The sequence below is a fragment of the Phoxinus phoxinus genome (genome assembly GCF_949152265.1).
Source record: "Phoxinus phoxinus genome assembly, chromosome: 10".
Classification (NCBI taxonomy): Eukaryota; Metazoa; Chordata; class Actinopteri; order Cypriniformes; family Leuciscidae; genus Phoxinus; species Phoxinus phoxinus.
In genome coordinates, this window is record NC_136885.1 from 11,901,430 (window position 1) to 11,918,144 (window position 16,715).

The window sequence follows — 16,715 nt, forward strand, 5'->3', positions numbered from 1 at the left end:
TTTTATTTCTTCTATGTAAAGCACTTTGAATTACCACTGTGTATGAAATGTGCTATATAAATAAACTTGCCTTGCCTTGCCTTGCCTATCTTAAAAATATATCTAAATGATGTCATATTCTCTCAAATGCAGAACAGTTAGTTAATGCATTTATGACCTCAAGGCTAGATTATTGTAATGCACTACTGGGTGGTTGCCCTGCACCCATAATAAACAAACAACAGCTGGTCCAAAATGCAGCAGCTCGAGTTCTTACCAGAACCAGGAAGTATAACCATATTCGCCCGTTTCTGTTAACACTGCATTGGCTACCAAATAAACATTGTATACATTTTAAAATATTAATGATTACTTACAAAGCACTAAATGGTTTAGCTCCCCAGTACTTGAGCAAACTTTTAACGCATTATAGTCCTTCACGTCTATTGCGATCTCAAAATTCTAGTGTTTCTAGCCGGTTGATAATACCTAGAATATCAAAATCGACTGCTGGCAGTAGAACATTTTCCTATTTACCACCTAATCTTTGGAACAGTCTTCCTAATATTGTCCAGGAAGCAGACACACATTTAAATCTAGACTAAAAACACATTTTAACCTATCATACACATAGCACATTATCAACTTCTATAATTTAATGTTAGGCTGTATAAAGGTCAGCCGGAACAGGGAACACTTCCTATAACACCTGATGTAGGCCTACTCGTTACATCATAAGGATAATATATTATTACTAATATTAGTCTCTCTGTTTATCCCGACGTTTACCATTGTCCAGGCCATTTCCAGATCTGATGAAGGACCTGCGTCTGGACACGATGACAACACAGCCCTGAGGTGTCAACTAGTCTCTCCCCTGTGAAGGCCTCTTTCCCTACCCCTTACCTCTGTACAGAAAACATCAAAATGATTCCAGTTCGCATGGATCCGCGAAAATGACTAAAAAGTATGTATTATGCAAGCCAGGCAAGTAATTTGGCGATGTCAATTTGTAAAGAAAGACTATGCCTCTGGGCGCATATATATATTCAAACGCACAGACGTTTACACGGAGATGATAACTTTTTTTCAAAATTGAATTTGTTAATACATTAATAAGATGGACCTCTGTCCATTTAAGCAGGACTCTCGGATACAAAGGTCAAACCTTATCTAACTAAGGAATAAAATACTCTCACACCGATGTTAATCTATATGTAGGACGCATTACAGTTTTCAATTTATGCATAAAAAACTATTATATTACAAATGAAAGGTTGTGGTGGCAACACAATTATATCACTGAATAAGAGTCAAATATATAGCAATTGTCTCAAGAAAATGCCAGCAGTCATACAGCATACAAAGTGGATGCAGAGTGTAACAATGAAGGAAAGACATCCTTCCTCCTTAATAGATTTGACTTCCCCAATGTTATTTCCCTTAGGCCAATGGGAATATTGTCAACCATATGGCAAGCCGTTTTAACATTTAATCCTTAAAACCTAATAGTATCTATTTTCATGCTACTAGTACTTATTTTTTAGATACTAGTATCTATTTCATTAAGTACTGGTACTTATTCATTAGCTACTAGAGCTTATTCTGTAGGTACTAATGCCTATTCTTTAGATACTAGTGTTTATTCATTAGATACTAGTTCTTATTTATGAATAGTCTAGTATCTATTTATATCTAACTTGTTGTTTAGTTACTAGTAACATTTAAGATCAAATATATCCTTACCAAGTCTCTGATGTCCCCAGAGTGTGTATGTGAAGTTTTAGCTCAAAATACCCCACAGATAATTTTTACAGCATGTTTAAATTGTCATTTTTTGGAGGCTGAGAAAAACACATCGTTTTATGTGTCTGCTTTAAAGGTGAATGAGATGCGGTTCCACGCACAGGGGGCGCAGCCTAACCAGCTCCCTCAGAGCCAGGACAATCTCATCTCACAGAAAGATGACAATATCAAAACAGAAACTCACAGTAACGGTGTTCCAGTCGGACAATAATGTCCACAGAGCTAGAGAATCAGCCTGTTCTCACCCAAATGCGTCTCTATAGCACGCAGTGTGTTTATCGTGCAATTTATACGCGAAAATGAGTTTTTACATGGATATGATACGCAGTTTTGCGCGTGCATATGATACGCACTTAATTTCGTGATATACACACGCACCCCACACCACTAATCCTACCCAAGCGTATAATACACACGCACCCTACCCCACCCTAAACCCAACCATGTGCTATCCATGCGTATACTATGCACGTAAAAACTCATTTTCGCATATATATTACACGATAAACACACTGCGTGCTATATAGACGCATTTGGTGAGATCGGGTTGAGAGAATATATGCTGAATAGAGATTGAACAGGTATGTTTATTTTAATTACGTTTATAATTTATATGTCATCTGCTCCACTATTAATACAAGCCTGCTGTAGTTAACCCCGTCTGAATGACGGCCAAAATATACTGATGAGTTCAATTAAGTTTATTGTACATCACACAAAAGATGAAGCGTTAGTTTTACTGCAGAAAATCACTGTAAGAATAAACACAGTATAAGAAGTGTGCCTTAAAGGAGAACTCCGGCGCAAAATGAACCTTTGGTCTAATTACACATTCTTACCTAGTCAACCGTTATCTGAGATTTGTTTTCATGATTATCGAATGTAAATAGTTTTATCTCTAAAAACAGTTTAGCCTATAACGCTAGTATATTGGGCATTGAGTAATGACAAATAAAAATCGCTTGTTAATACCACTAACAAGGGTCAAAATAGCCCCACACTAACACGGTAGCATAATGAGGGTCCCTACCTTCAAACCGAAGCATTGAGAACTTTGACAGTGTCCAGACAGTTTAATAAGAAGATATTTTATACATACAGTCAACTTCACGTATACAGGGAGAAGCCATCGTTGAAAAACAGACTCTCTCAGCCGATCTACGAACGCCGATCCAAGTGCGCTGGACCATATGAGATTCTACACAGTTCAGCGCACTTGGATTTATAATATTATTATAAATTAATATTAAACAGATTCCTAATCTCTGGGGGTTGTGGTTGTTTGGCTGGTGGGTATGAACCGGTTTTTGCTGTTGTTTGGATTTTATTATTAATAATAATAATAATTTGTTACATTTATATAGCGCTTTTTCTGAGACCTCAAAGTGCTTTACATAGAAGGGGGAATCTCCTCAACCACCACGAGTGTGTAGCATCCACTTGGATGATGCGACGGCAGCCATTTTGTGCCAGAATGCCCACCACACACCAGCTTACTGGTGGAGAGGAGACAGTGATGATTAGGAGGCCATGATGGACAGAGGCCACTGGGCATATTTTGGCCAGGATGCCGGGGTTACACCCCTACTCTTTTTCGAAGGACATCCTGGGATTTTTTTTATTGACCACAGAGAGTCAGGACCACGGTTTAACGTCTCATCCAAAGGACGGTGCTCTTTGGCAGTATAGTGTCCCCGTCACTATACTGGGGTGTTAGGACCCACACAGACCACAGGGTGAGCACTGTACATTCAAAACAATAAATGTAAAATTAAACATATATCTTTCCTTGCGTTCATGTTAACCAATTAGCTAGATAAACCAACAAAACCAGTTACTTACGGAAAATCAATCTTCTATAGCCTTAGTTTAGCCTACCCTGGAAATCCAGAGTTCTTGCGAGAGCATAATTTGAATTTGCTCAGCGAGTAGCTCTGGTGTCGAGTAATAAAGCTAATTAAATATGCCCCTCTATCTGAGCTGCACCAATCACATCGGGTTATCTGATATAGGCGGGCCAGAGGCGAGATGACATTAGTCATTAGTAAACATTGCAAGATGGTTCGAGCATTAGAGAGGAAGATGGTAGGTACCGACCGGTGGCTTAAATGCCAACACTACGCCAGTCAAGAGAGCTCAGAGCCGCTACTATGGAAGTAAAATAATGCCAAATGTTTTTGAAATAAAAAGCCTGTTGAATTGCATTACTTGCAAAAAATATGCATTGCATTAAACATGCTTGCATTTTAATGCATTGTATTTTTAGGGCTTACATTTTTATTGGCTGAAATTCAACATGGTTGTATATTTAAGCTGTGAATATTTCAATTCAAAACATTTCAAACAAATTTTCATTAATACAAATTCAATAATCCATATTCACCTTTCATATTTTACTTCCAAAATATTCAAACTGTTTAAAAATACAACCAATAATATTCAACAGAAAATTTTCGGAAATATTCCGCTTTACAAATTCGCTTCCACAAATTCAGTGGTTCAAATTCGACAGTAAATTCAACATTGACATCCAGGAACTGCAGGAAAAGCAGTAGATTACCGAGCATAATCTCCATCTGCTGTTATTCAATCTCACCAGCAGGGAGTGCAAGCGCGTCTTGTTGACGAAGACCAGAGCAACATTTCTAGAGAGAGGGGTTAAAATTTAAGGGATAAGTATAAATTAAAGGTTCCAGCTGTTCGCACGACTATAAAAAGTCAGTGCATTACAAGCAGTGGTGTGAAATTGTGGAATGGGCTGTGCACAGAACTAAAGAAATGTCCAAATATAATCCAGTTTTTAAAAAAAGGTACAAAGCAATGGTTTTCAAAAAATATAGAAAAGAAGAGGGCCTTTAAACAGTTGCAATATGTGTTCATTGATGTATGTGTATTGTTTGATTGTGTGTGTGTGTGTGTGTGTGTGTGTGTGTGTGTGTGTGTGTGTGTGTGTGTGTGTGTGTGTGTGTGTGTGTGTGTGTGTGTGTGTGTGTGTGTGTGTGTATATATATATATAGAGAGAGAGAGAGAGAGAGAGAGAGAGAGAGAGAGAGAGAGAGAGAGAGAGAGAGAGAGAGAGAGATGTTTGTTTGTGTGAACGTGTGTGAGAGTGCAAGATTAAAACAAAAAGAGAGATTCCATTTAGTGAGTATAAGATAAATGTGATCAATATAAATAAGATATAAATATTTGGTAAATGAAATAATAATAAAAAAATGTACTAAGTTATGGAAAAGGGGTAGGATTAAATAAGTGTATACTTCTTCCTACTCCTTTTCAGACATGTCTATGTTGCCAAATGTTACTTATTGTTAAAACCTACTAGCATCTACTTTCAGGCTACTAGTAGGCCACTTATTTTTTAGATACTAGTAGGCCTATCTATTCCATTATGTACTAGTACTTGTTCATTAGCTACTAGCATATTCTTTGGATACAAGTACCATTTTAAAAGTTATTCATTAAACTAGTTCTTATTTTTTAGACACTAGTACATATTGACTAGACACTAGTACTTATTCATTAGATTCTAGTAACTATTAAATTGGTAAGTACTTATTTATTAGATACTAGTAGGCCTACTTATTCATTAGTTACTAGTATTATTAGATAGTCTACTAGTACTTATTCATTAGATACTAGTACCTATTAAATAAATACTAGTATGAAGAAATTTTATTTCAGACATATCAAAAAAAGAAACCAAACAAAACCAATCAAAACATCAAAAAAGTTTACTAAGAAGTTGAATAAGCAAAACTTTCAATTAAAGATTACATGTTAAACCGGCTTGCCATAGGCGTACTGCATTTAGCTGCGGATTGTGAAAAAAAAAACATGTTGATATCAAGTCCGAGTTCATGAGTTCGCCTACCAATCGTATAGAGGAACACAGCTTTCACTCTCAGCCAAACTAACATTACTAGCCAATCAGAAGTAGAATGCGGCGGGTCTTGGAAAAGTTGTGGTTGGGAAGATCCAGCAGCTTCAACCGAGTCCTACGCCGGAGCGGAAACGTCACGTTGGAGAGTAGCAGGCAAACACAGTCGGCAGGATGGAGAGTAAGTTTATGAAGCATGCGTCCTAATTGATAACGGTATTAAAACATAAATGGCGCTGGGTGTGGATAGCACCACCCATGATTTTATGATTTTGGGGTGTGTAAGGGGGATTTATTATTTTGTGTTTCCTAACGCTTTACAACAAGGGTGCGTGTGCTACCATTTGCAAATGTAACACATAGCCTATTACATTTTAAATTTGGTATCATTAATTAATCAATATCTTTTAAAGCATACATTTTTTTACTATCTTGAAATACATCATTAGAAATGTCAATTTTTAACTAGGAAGGCAATACCACTTTTTTCCAGAACTAGGCGATACTGATACTGGGTACTTTCATTTCACTTTCATTTCACTTTCATTTTTGGTACTTGTCAATAGTGTATTTTCACTGTATTTGTCATTTTTAAATATTAGTTAGAGAAAAGGAATATGAATCATATTCATTGATTTATTTTTGTTTAGCAAATATATATATTTCCTTCAGTTACTTTCATGCTTAATTATGCATTTTAAAATGTATTTAGCCTCTGTATCACTGTTCATTCTGCTCTATCATATTTTATCCTTTCTGTAGAACAGCACATTTTTATTGGCCTGGTTGCGTCAGTGGTTCGATACCAGTGAAATATCACAACAATGCTATTTTAGGCTACAATTTTGATACTGCAAAAACTACTAGCATAAGTAATGTAAATTTAAAACATTATTAAAGACAAGTAAACAGACAGTAATAAAATAAGGACAAATAATCCAATTAAAAATGGCAAAAAAAATTCAGGTCTAACCTTGTTTTTCAGGAACAGAATTTGAATAAAGTAGGGTAATCAAATGTACATTAACACTGTCTTCACTGTATAAATATAGACATATTTGTTACTAAAGTTACAAAAGTAATTAAATCGAGAGCATTTGTTTGCATGCTATTTGTTTGATTAACATTAAAAACACAGCAGCAGGTTTATTAAGCTGTCCCTTGAAGACTATGGATCCAATATAATGCACGGATCCAATATTCTGTGCATACATTTTATTTTTTTAACTGTTTACGTTCACTTAAAACATTTTAAGTGTTTCCGTTCACTTACGTTTACTTTTACTACGTTCAGTAAAACAAGTATGTTTACTAGGATACTGGCTAAGACGGACATTTTTAGGGTGTGCGATATTGACAAAAAAAAGTATATATCTATATTTTCTGAGATTTTATAAATAACGATGTTTAGACAATATTTTGTTATTGTGCTTTGGCCTAGATTTTTTTCCTTTTATGGAAATTTTTACCTTTATAAATCCATTTGTAAAACCTAATTATATGCATTGCACGCACCATCTTTTGTGTCAATTTCCTAAATTTAATCAAATTGAATTATAATAATAAGACACTGTTACCAATCAAATTAAAATAGTATCAACAAAATTAGTTTTGCAATGGAGAGGAAACAGAAGCTGTATTTGCAGTTAGATGCATTTACACATTTAATGCAGCTCAGAGGGACATGAATGCATTTAAATTGCAATTACAAAAGCATAAATAATGTTTTGAAGTTTTATAGTGGCCATTACATTATTTAAAACAGTAATATCCTAAACTAATCCTAATCCAAACTATATATTGTTTGAAAGCTTACAATCTCTAGTTTTTGGTGACTGATTTTTCAAAATAAATTACAGAGGAGCCGTAATTTATCAATTTGCAACAAGAATATTTTCATATCTAAGGCGTGTTCAGGCCTTTATTTTGAAATAGTGATGACCATGAAAAATCATGAAAGATTGGTAGATCCCTCAGTTTGTTTTCATGCCAAGAGTTCAAAAGATGGCATACATTCAATTATTTCAGAAAAAAAGTCTGAAAATGTTTTAAATATAAAGAAAAAAATAATAGATTCACCATTTGTGATGTGGCAGCGAGATATAATGCACATACGTGTTCTTTTTATGATTGAATTAATTTCAAAATCTGCCAAACTTCCAACACTACTTCTGAATAGGATGTCTACTTCATAAATTGTATGAAAATTGTAAAAATAATGGTTCAGATCACTCAAACAACATACATATGGAAATGAAGGCGCCCTTATATGGTAATGTCAACTAGTGAAAAAGTTTGGTACTGCGCCCAAACAAAATCTCACTGAAAGCTTATTTTTTTACATATCAACCTAAAATTTGAAACACAACTTGTTCAGATTTTTGGCTTTGATTTTTTTTTTTTTTTTTTTTTGCTGTTTTAGGGTCCACCAGGTTTTGAAAATATATATTTTATATAAAATATGCATAATTAAATTTTTAACATTGTACATTTTCATAAACTCAAACTTCTATCATTTTTTTTCTGTTTAACTTTCTTAATTTATTTCACTTCTACAAAAATCTCCCAAGTGTCTTCTTAAAAACAAGACCAATCTTTCTTTCAAAGAAAACCAAAGCATTCTTGAATTACAACCATTTAAGTTCGGAATGTGCATTTTCATGTCTATAAAAAAAAAGGGGGGTGCCTGTTAAGGGGTTAAAACATAAAACGATGAATATTGATGATACTTTAAATGTGAAATTAAAACAGTTAATGTGTGAATCATTAAGATTCAACTGATTCATTCAAACAGCTGATTCATTCAGGAACGTATCATTTGATTATCTTAATCTATTTTATTCATTGAATCATTGATTTGTTCAAAAAAGCTGATTCATTCACTAAGGAAACACCGCGGTGTGTTGCTCAGAGACGCACTTACAGTGCTGTGGCTTTGTTTGGACTATTTCCGTTGGCAAAATAGAGCAAAAACAGGCAATATAATAGTGTCTAAAATATAAGTCACTCAATATTGACTTGTTTGTTAAACTTGTATAAAACACACATATGTGGGGAGATGTGGAATGGATAAAAATAAGAGGACTTGAATACGCCCATTAATGGCATGTTTGAGTCATGCTCTTAACAAACTATGTTTTATTTCCTCTTTACATTTATGAATAATAAATGTGTATCAATTTAAACTGTACAATACTAAACTGCATTTTTTTTTATTGTTTGCTGAGGCTAAAGAGGAAAGTTGACAGTGAAAATAGGGCATACACAGAAGAATGGAGAGACAACTATGCGTTCATCCTACCTAGTTTTGTGACTGCAAAGCCGTCAGGCATCTTATTTGCAACGAAGTTGTCGCTTTCGTCACATTTATTATAGGTTTATGAAGATTGTGTTAAGTTCACTTAAATTAAAAGTTGTTACATTTTTGAAGCCTATAAATGTTAGAAAAAAGTACAGCTTTCAATTACACTGTAATTTGAATATATGAATATATATATATGACTTTTCATTTTGTTTTTTGTGTGCCATCCAAGCTACATCAACAGATATCTATGCTGACTACTATAACTATAAAAGAGAAGAGATTCCTGGAGCCCCATGCTACAATTGCAACACTGGTAATACTTTGATTGAGGCAAATCATATTCAAATAATGTTTGTTTTTTTATTGCCAAATATATATATATATATATATATATATATATATATATATATATATATACATCACTATATTGCCAAAAGTTTTGGGACGTCTGCCTTTACATGCACATGAACTTTAATGACATCCCATTCATGATCCGTAGGGTTTAATATGGAGTTGGCCCACCCTTTGCAGCTATAACAGCTTCAACTCCTCTGGGAAGGCTTTTCACAAGGTTTAGGAGTGTGATTATGGGAATTTTTTACCATTCTTCTAGAAGCGCATTTGTGAGGTCAGGCACTGATGTTGGACAAGAAGGCCTGGCCCGCAGTCTCCGGTCTGAGGTCAGGACTCTGTGCTGGTCAGTCAAGTTCCTCCACACCAAACTCGCTCATCCATGTCTTTATGGACCTTGATTTGCGAACTGGTGCGCAGTCATGTTGGAACAGGAAGGGTTCACCCACAAAGTTGGGAGCATGAAATTGTCCAAAATATCTTGGTATGCTGATGCATTAAGAGTTCCTTTCACTGGAACTAAGGGGCCAAGCCCAAACCCTGAAAAACAACCCCACACCATAATCCCCCCTCCACTAAACTTTACACTTGGCACAATGCAGTCAGGCAAGTACCGTTCTTCTGGCAACCACCAAACCCAGACTCGTCCATCGGATTGCCAGACAGAGAAAACGTCTCCACTGCTCTAGAGTTCAGTGGTGGCGTGCTTTACACCACTGCATTGACGCTTTGCATTGCACTTGTTGATGTAAGGATTGGATGCAGCTGCTCGGCCATAGAAACCCATTCCATGAAGCTCTACGCACTGTTCCTGATCTAATCTGAAGTGGCTGAGTTGCTGTTGTATGGGGTTATTATTGTTGCAATATTCCAAATAAATAGATTAATATTCACAAATAAATGTAAAGAGATTCACAAAAATGTATCGAATGCACAAATTAATAGGTTAAGATCCACAAATAAATGTAAAGAGTTTCACAAAAAATGATAAAATTCACAAATAAAATGAGATTTGCAAATAAATAAAATATTTACAAATGTTTTCTTATTTTACAAACACAACTCTGCCTGGCATTTATTTGTGAATCGGTTCCTGTGCATTTGTAAATCGCTGCACACATTTGTGAATCGGTTCCTGTGCATTTGTGAATCCCCTCACGCATTTGTGGATTTTGAAACAGTTCTAGCGCAGACGTGCAGAGAAATCCACAAATAAGGACTCCACCCACCGCCTACTCAAGCCAATCAGATAACGGCCACATCGAGCTGGCCAATCGTAGCACGTTATCGCTTCAACCAATCACGTTAGGTTTTACGCTCGGGGCGGGAAGTGGGAACTTCAACTGATTCTTGCATCAATGAAAGGAGCACTGGAGCGCAGTAGTAGCGCTGAACTGTGTGTGGTAAAAACACTCTGTTTTCAAAAGATTGTTGGAGTTTAAGGCCTCTTTATATTTCCATCAGGATACACTCAGGGAATTATGATAATCAGAGATCCCGAGCATCATGAACAGTCTCTACACCGGCAAGAGGCGCGACACAGCGCGTCAAAGGCAAATAGGCACTGTCTGTTCACTGCTGCCGCTGCAGTTTCAAATAATGTAAAACTAGCATGTTTGAAATGTTAACACATATTCCCTATGTGACGTCTGCTTAGCTTTATATGCATAATCGTGCTCTTAACGGCTCTGATCGTAGCCTGCTTATTGACTAGTGCTGGTTACTTAAATCATATTTCGTGATAGTGTACTGGACGCGGGGCATTCATTGATAGTAAACGGATGCCCGCACTTCTGATGTAGCGGCTACTTCACGCAATTAGGACAAATGTTTTTGCACATTCGCTTTGCCCAGTGTAGATTGCCTCGCACAGGGTAGACACGATGCATGACATTATACGATTTTGCCTTTTAAAGCACAATCGCAGTGACAAATAGCAATAGGATATAAATAAATGTAATGTAGAATACCAAATATAAGCCCAAATGTATAAATACAAAAACATTTGTCCTAATTGCGTGAAGTAGCCGCTACATCAGAAGTGCGGGCATCCGTTTACTATCAATGAATGCCCCGCATCCAGTACACTATCACGAAATATGATAGTAACCAGCACTAGTCAATAAGCAGGCTACGATCAGAGCCGTTAAGAGCACGATTATGCATATAAAGCTAAGCAGACGTCACATAGGGAATATGTGTTAACATTTCAAACATGCTAGTTTTACATTATTTGAAACTGCAGCGGCAGCAGTGAACAGACAGTGCCTATTTGCTTTTGACGCGCTGTGTCGCGCCTCTTGCCGGTGTAGAGACTGTTCATGATGCTCGGGATCTCTGATTATCATAATTCCCTGAGTGTATCCTGATGGAAATATAAAGAGGCCTTAAACTCCAACAATCTTTTGAAAACAGAGTGTTTTTACCACACACAGTTCAGCGCTACTACTGCGCTCCAGTGCTCCTTTCATTGATGCAAGAATTAGTCAGTTCCCACTTCCCGCCCCGAGCGTAAAACCTAATGTGATTGGTTGAAGCGATAACGTGCTACGATTGGCCAGCTCGATGTGGCCGTTATCTGATTGGCTTGAGTAGGCGGTGGGTGGAGTCCACCTATTTGTGGATTTCTAAGCACGTCTGCGCTAGAAGTGTTTCAAAATCCACAAATGCGTGAGGGGATTCACAAATGCACAGGAACCGATTCACAAATGTGTGCAGCGATTTACAAATGCACAGGAACCGATTCACAAATAAATGCCAGGCAGAGTTGTGTTTGTAAAATAAGAAAACATTTGTAAATGTTTTATTTATTTGCAAATCTCATTTTATTTATTTGTGAATTTTATAATTTTTTGTGAAACTCTTTACATTTATTTGTGGATCTTAATCTATTCATTTGTGCATTCGATACATTTTTGTGAATCTCTTTACATTTATTTGTGAATATTAATCTATTTATTTGGAATATTGCAACAATAATAACCCCATACTGTTGTTCCCAATTGCTTCCACTTTGTTATAATACTATAACAGTTGACCATGGAATATTTAGAAGTGAGGAAATTTCACGAATGGACTTATTGCACAGGTGGCAACCTATCACAGTGCCATGCTTGACTTCACTGAGCTACTGAGAGCGACCCATTCTTTCACAAATGTCTGTAGACGCAGTCTGCATGCCTATGTGCTCAATTTTATACAACTGTGGCCATGGAAGTGATTAGAACACTTGGATTCAATGATTTGGAGGGGTGTCCCAATACTTTTGACAATATAGTGTATATATTATATTATATTATATTATATTATATTATATTATATTATATTATATTATATTATATTATATTATAGACTCATCATTGTGTTCTCTGTGTGCCCTCCAAGCTGCAGTGACAGAAGGCTATGATGAGTACTATGACCAAACCCAAGAAGTGATCACTGGAACCTCATGCAACAATGTCAACGCGAAGGCCTTCAGTGAGGTTTTCCTTCCCACCCTGTACAGCATAGTTTTCATTGTTGGCTTCATTGGAAACGGCCTGGTAGTGTGGGTCCTGATCAGATACCGTCAAAAAAAGAATATGACAGACGTGTGCTTCTTCAACCTAGCCCTATCTGACCTGCTCTTTCTTGTGTCACTCCCTTTTTGGGCTCACGGTGCCATAGACGAGTGGATTTTCGGCAAATTCATGTGTCATACCATAACAGGCTTCTTCATGATCGGTCTCTATGGCAGCATCTTCTTCATGGTCCTAATGACATTGGATCACTATGTCGACATCGTCCATGCCCACAGTCTCTTTTCCAGAAATCGGTCTGCAAAAATGCGTTTGATTCTGGCCTCATTTGTTTGGATGCTCAGTCTGTTTGCATCCATCCCTAATATTATTTTTGCCAAAGAGAAAAATGATTCAGGCATCAAAACATCCTGTGGAACCGATTTTCCTGAAGGTACAGCATGGATGTCATTGACTTACCTTCAGATGAACCTCCTGAGCTTGATTATCCCCCTGATTATTATGAGTTTTTGCTATTCCCGGATCATCCCCACTCTGCTCAGCATACAATTACAACAAAGACACAAAGTCATCAGACTCATCCTGGCTGTGGTTGCAGTTTATTTCCTCTTCTGGACTCCATACAACATTGTCATGTTTCTCATGTTCCTGCAGAGGAAAGGCTACTTGCTTTCTTGCAGCTGGCATACTAATTTGAGCCTTGCCATGCAGTGGGTGGAAACTATCGCCTTAAGCCACTGTTGCCTCAACCCTATCATCTATGCCTTTGCTGGACAGAAGTTCAGAAGAGCAGTCCTTAAAGTCCTAAAAGATCAGTTTCCATGTTGCTTCACCAATTGCACAAATTTGTCTCGACAGTTATCTGAACGCAGAAGCTTCTGAATATTCCTCGACACAAATTGCATAGAGCAAACTTGTTCCTCCAGAGAGTTGTTTTCATTCTGAGTAGTGTAGCTTATATTTTTACCATCCCTAAGTTCCCCCTTTTTATTGAATGTATCAAGTTTATCTTGAAAGTTGTCTTTGTTCTCTTTTTTGACACTTTTGTTTGACAATAATGATGTATGTTAACCTTCACAAGGATGCAGACGCACTGAAAAGTATTCTTTGTTTAAATTAGCTCAAAGTTACAGTTGTTAATATGTTTCAGGAGTTATGAATATGAAAAACAGTCGCTTTTTTTGTTTGAAATATGAGTGTCAGCCGCTCCCATTAAGAAAAAATCTTCTGTATGGTTGTCATGAAAATGCTTGACAAAACAACGTCCCTCAGGGCTTTTAGTTCAAAAGCATACATATTTGGAGAAAAATTTATAGATTCTCATATGTTTCATACTCATGTGATTATGTCAAATTTCTATACAGAGGAGTAATATTTATTCCATTTTTACCCAAAATGCACCAATGTAACCATTATGAGCGCTAGATAATCTGAAGTACTGTTTTCAATTCATACTCACAGCCTGAGGCACATTTATGCACAATTATGGTGAGTTCAAGTCCTCCTGGGAAGTCGTGTTTTACGATGGTAGGTGCGTTCAAGTAACTTTAGTCGGAGTGGTGTACTTTCTCTTAATTATTTACACAAAAATACAGCAAGGTTCTTAAACACTAGTTCTAGAAAATTAAGAACAAAGAAATGTGCATAATGTGTACTTTGTTTTTAATTAATTTATGAAGCCACTGTAATCTTTATCGATACATAATACATTGTTATATTATAATGCCATCATATTCTGTGCAGGCAATTATCTTACTTTGCTGTAAATATAAAAGCCTGACAATATCACTGCTAAATACCCATAAGTATTGTGGTATTTCGCCATGTTTCTCACAGACAAGTCCCCACCTCGTAATATTAGGGCTTAACGAAAATCCAGAGCTTCCCACTCGTATTTACGACATTCCAGGAACTCCCTGACATAAACAAAGCTTCCAGAGATCGCTATAATATTCAGATAGACACTTTTGAAATATGGTGTATGGTTTACTACTAATTAGGCTACTGCATAATTGTATATGTTGTGCCGTAAAGCAAATTATCTGTGATTCTCGTAAGATTTGGCGGGCACCACCTCTCAAACCTGCATTACTGGTTTTGCCAGCAGCCCTATACCAGTTCGTTTACCATCGAAATGACTTTGAAGCTGTTATATTAAATTTGTGCCCAAATTTTTCTGAATGGTTTCATGCATATAGTCGTGTTAATAGTGTCCTATATGAACATATTCTGCATTTATTTTCCCCAGGTTTTTTTTTTTTTTTTCTTGAAAATCGTATTTGAATGTGCGGCAACTATAGTTGCCGGTGGGCAAATATGTTGTATGCACCCCCTCAATGTAAAATATGAATAGGAGGAGAACATTTGGCATCATGGAAGAGGTGTTAGTGAGATTCTTAAATCTTAAAACACAACAAACAATAAATCCATTTGTCTTAACCCTTGTGCGCTGTTCGGGGTCTTTTTGACCCACATTTCTTACTTTCATTCATGGATAACATGGATAATTTGACACGGTTTAGTGTAAGATTTTTGCACATCTTTTGGAAAATGCAGTTTTTAAAGTAACAAATTATCACTTAACCAGTAGATGGCTATTTGCTATTTGACTAACTGAAAGACATCTTTTCACAATTTTTTCCAGTTGTATTCATATACATAGCCTATTATGAATTAATAATAATATGTAGATATGAATCTAACTGGAAAAATTTGTAAAAAATATGTCTTTTAGAGCTCTGCAGCCATCTACTGGTTAAAGTGATATATTTTTTTACTTTTAAAACGGAATTTTCCGAAAGATGGGCAAAAATCTTACACTAAACCATGTCAAATTATCCATGTTATCATAATGAATGAAATTTAGAAATGTGGGTCTTTTATAAGGTGAATTTGACATAAAAAAAAACTGTGTTTTTTTTTATATCTTAAAATATTTTTCTATATATTAAAAAAACATTTTTTACATTTACACTCAAAAGTTATTAAAAAGTGCTCTATATCAGAGTCAGCTAACTTTTTTAGTCGAGGTTCACTTAAACTAGGTTAATCAAGAGTAGTAGGTCATCCTGATACTTTTTGCCTACTGTTTTAGGAATACTATCAATTTGGACATACTATTCTCACATACTTTTTTTCACATTTACAGTAGGGATGTAGGCATATTCAGATGCAGCATCAGAGTATTTAAAAAAATCTCACTTAGCTGTCAAGAGGACTTGCTGTAGTTATGAATGTGCTATATTACCTATCAGAATCCTTAATCCCTTACGAAAAATATGTTTATTCAAGTGTGCTATTAGTATACTTATAAACTAAAAAAAAAATATATGACAGTATACTTTCAGTGTACTTTTTATTCACTTCTTAGAAATATACTTAATTGCACTTAAAGGATAATTCCGGTATTTAACACCTTGAGTCTATATTGTAGTTTGTTTTGGATGAACAAGAGTGTTGAACAACATTTTTTTGACAATGGTTCCTCTCTCGAGTTTTTGACTATAATAGAATTGGCCATGGACCCATTTAACATTGGAGTCAATGTGCATGTCCGAAAATGTCATTAAAACAGCCAATAATGTTCGTTTACAAAACTGTTAAACTCACCGAGTGGTTAGTGGTGTTCGTTGATGATTATAAACAATATATCGTCGAAATATATGATTCCAATCCGTTTATTTTGCTATAGTGGAACTATTTTTTCAACAATGGGATTTTACAAAATGACGAATAAAACACGACAGAAACTGTATTTCGCAACACTTTTTGTTTCTGGAACATCAACTAACATCACTACCCTGCTGAAAAAAACAATAGAAACCATTACAGAAATTTTAATGGATTCCACTACAAAACCATTACAAACCATCAGCTG

The 16,715-nt window shown here is 35.9% G+C and overlaps 1 protein-coding gene across 1 annotated transcript; it reads left to right on the plus strand.

Annotated features, from left to right (window-relative positions):
• The first annotated feature begins 5,612 nt into the window (after positions 1–5,612).
• On the plus strand, positions 5,613–15,276 carry LOC307005764 (C-C chemokine receptor type 5-like). The gene is made up of 3 exons (XM_079626216.1): positions 5,613–5,846; positions 9,199–9,282; positions 12,705–15,276. Exons 1-3 carry the CDS (start codon positions 5,840–5,842, stop codon positions 13,718–13,720), a joined length of 1,107 nt encoding a protein of 368 aa, XP_079482342.1. The 5' UTR covers positions 5,613–5,839; the 3' UTR covers positions 13,721–15,276.
• Positions 15,277–16,715: the final 1,439 nt, after the last annotated feature.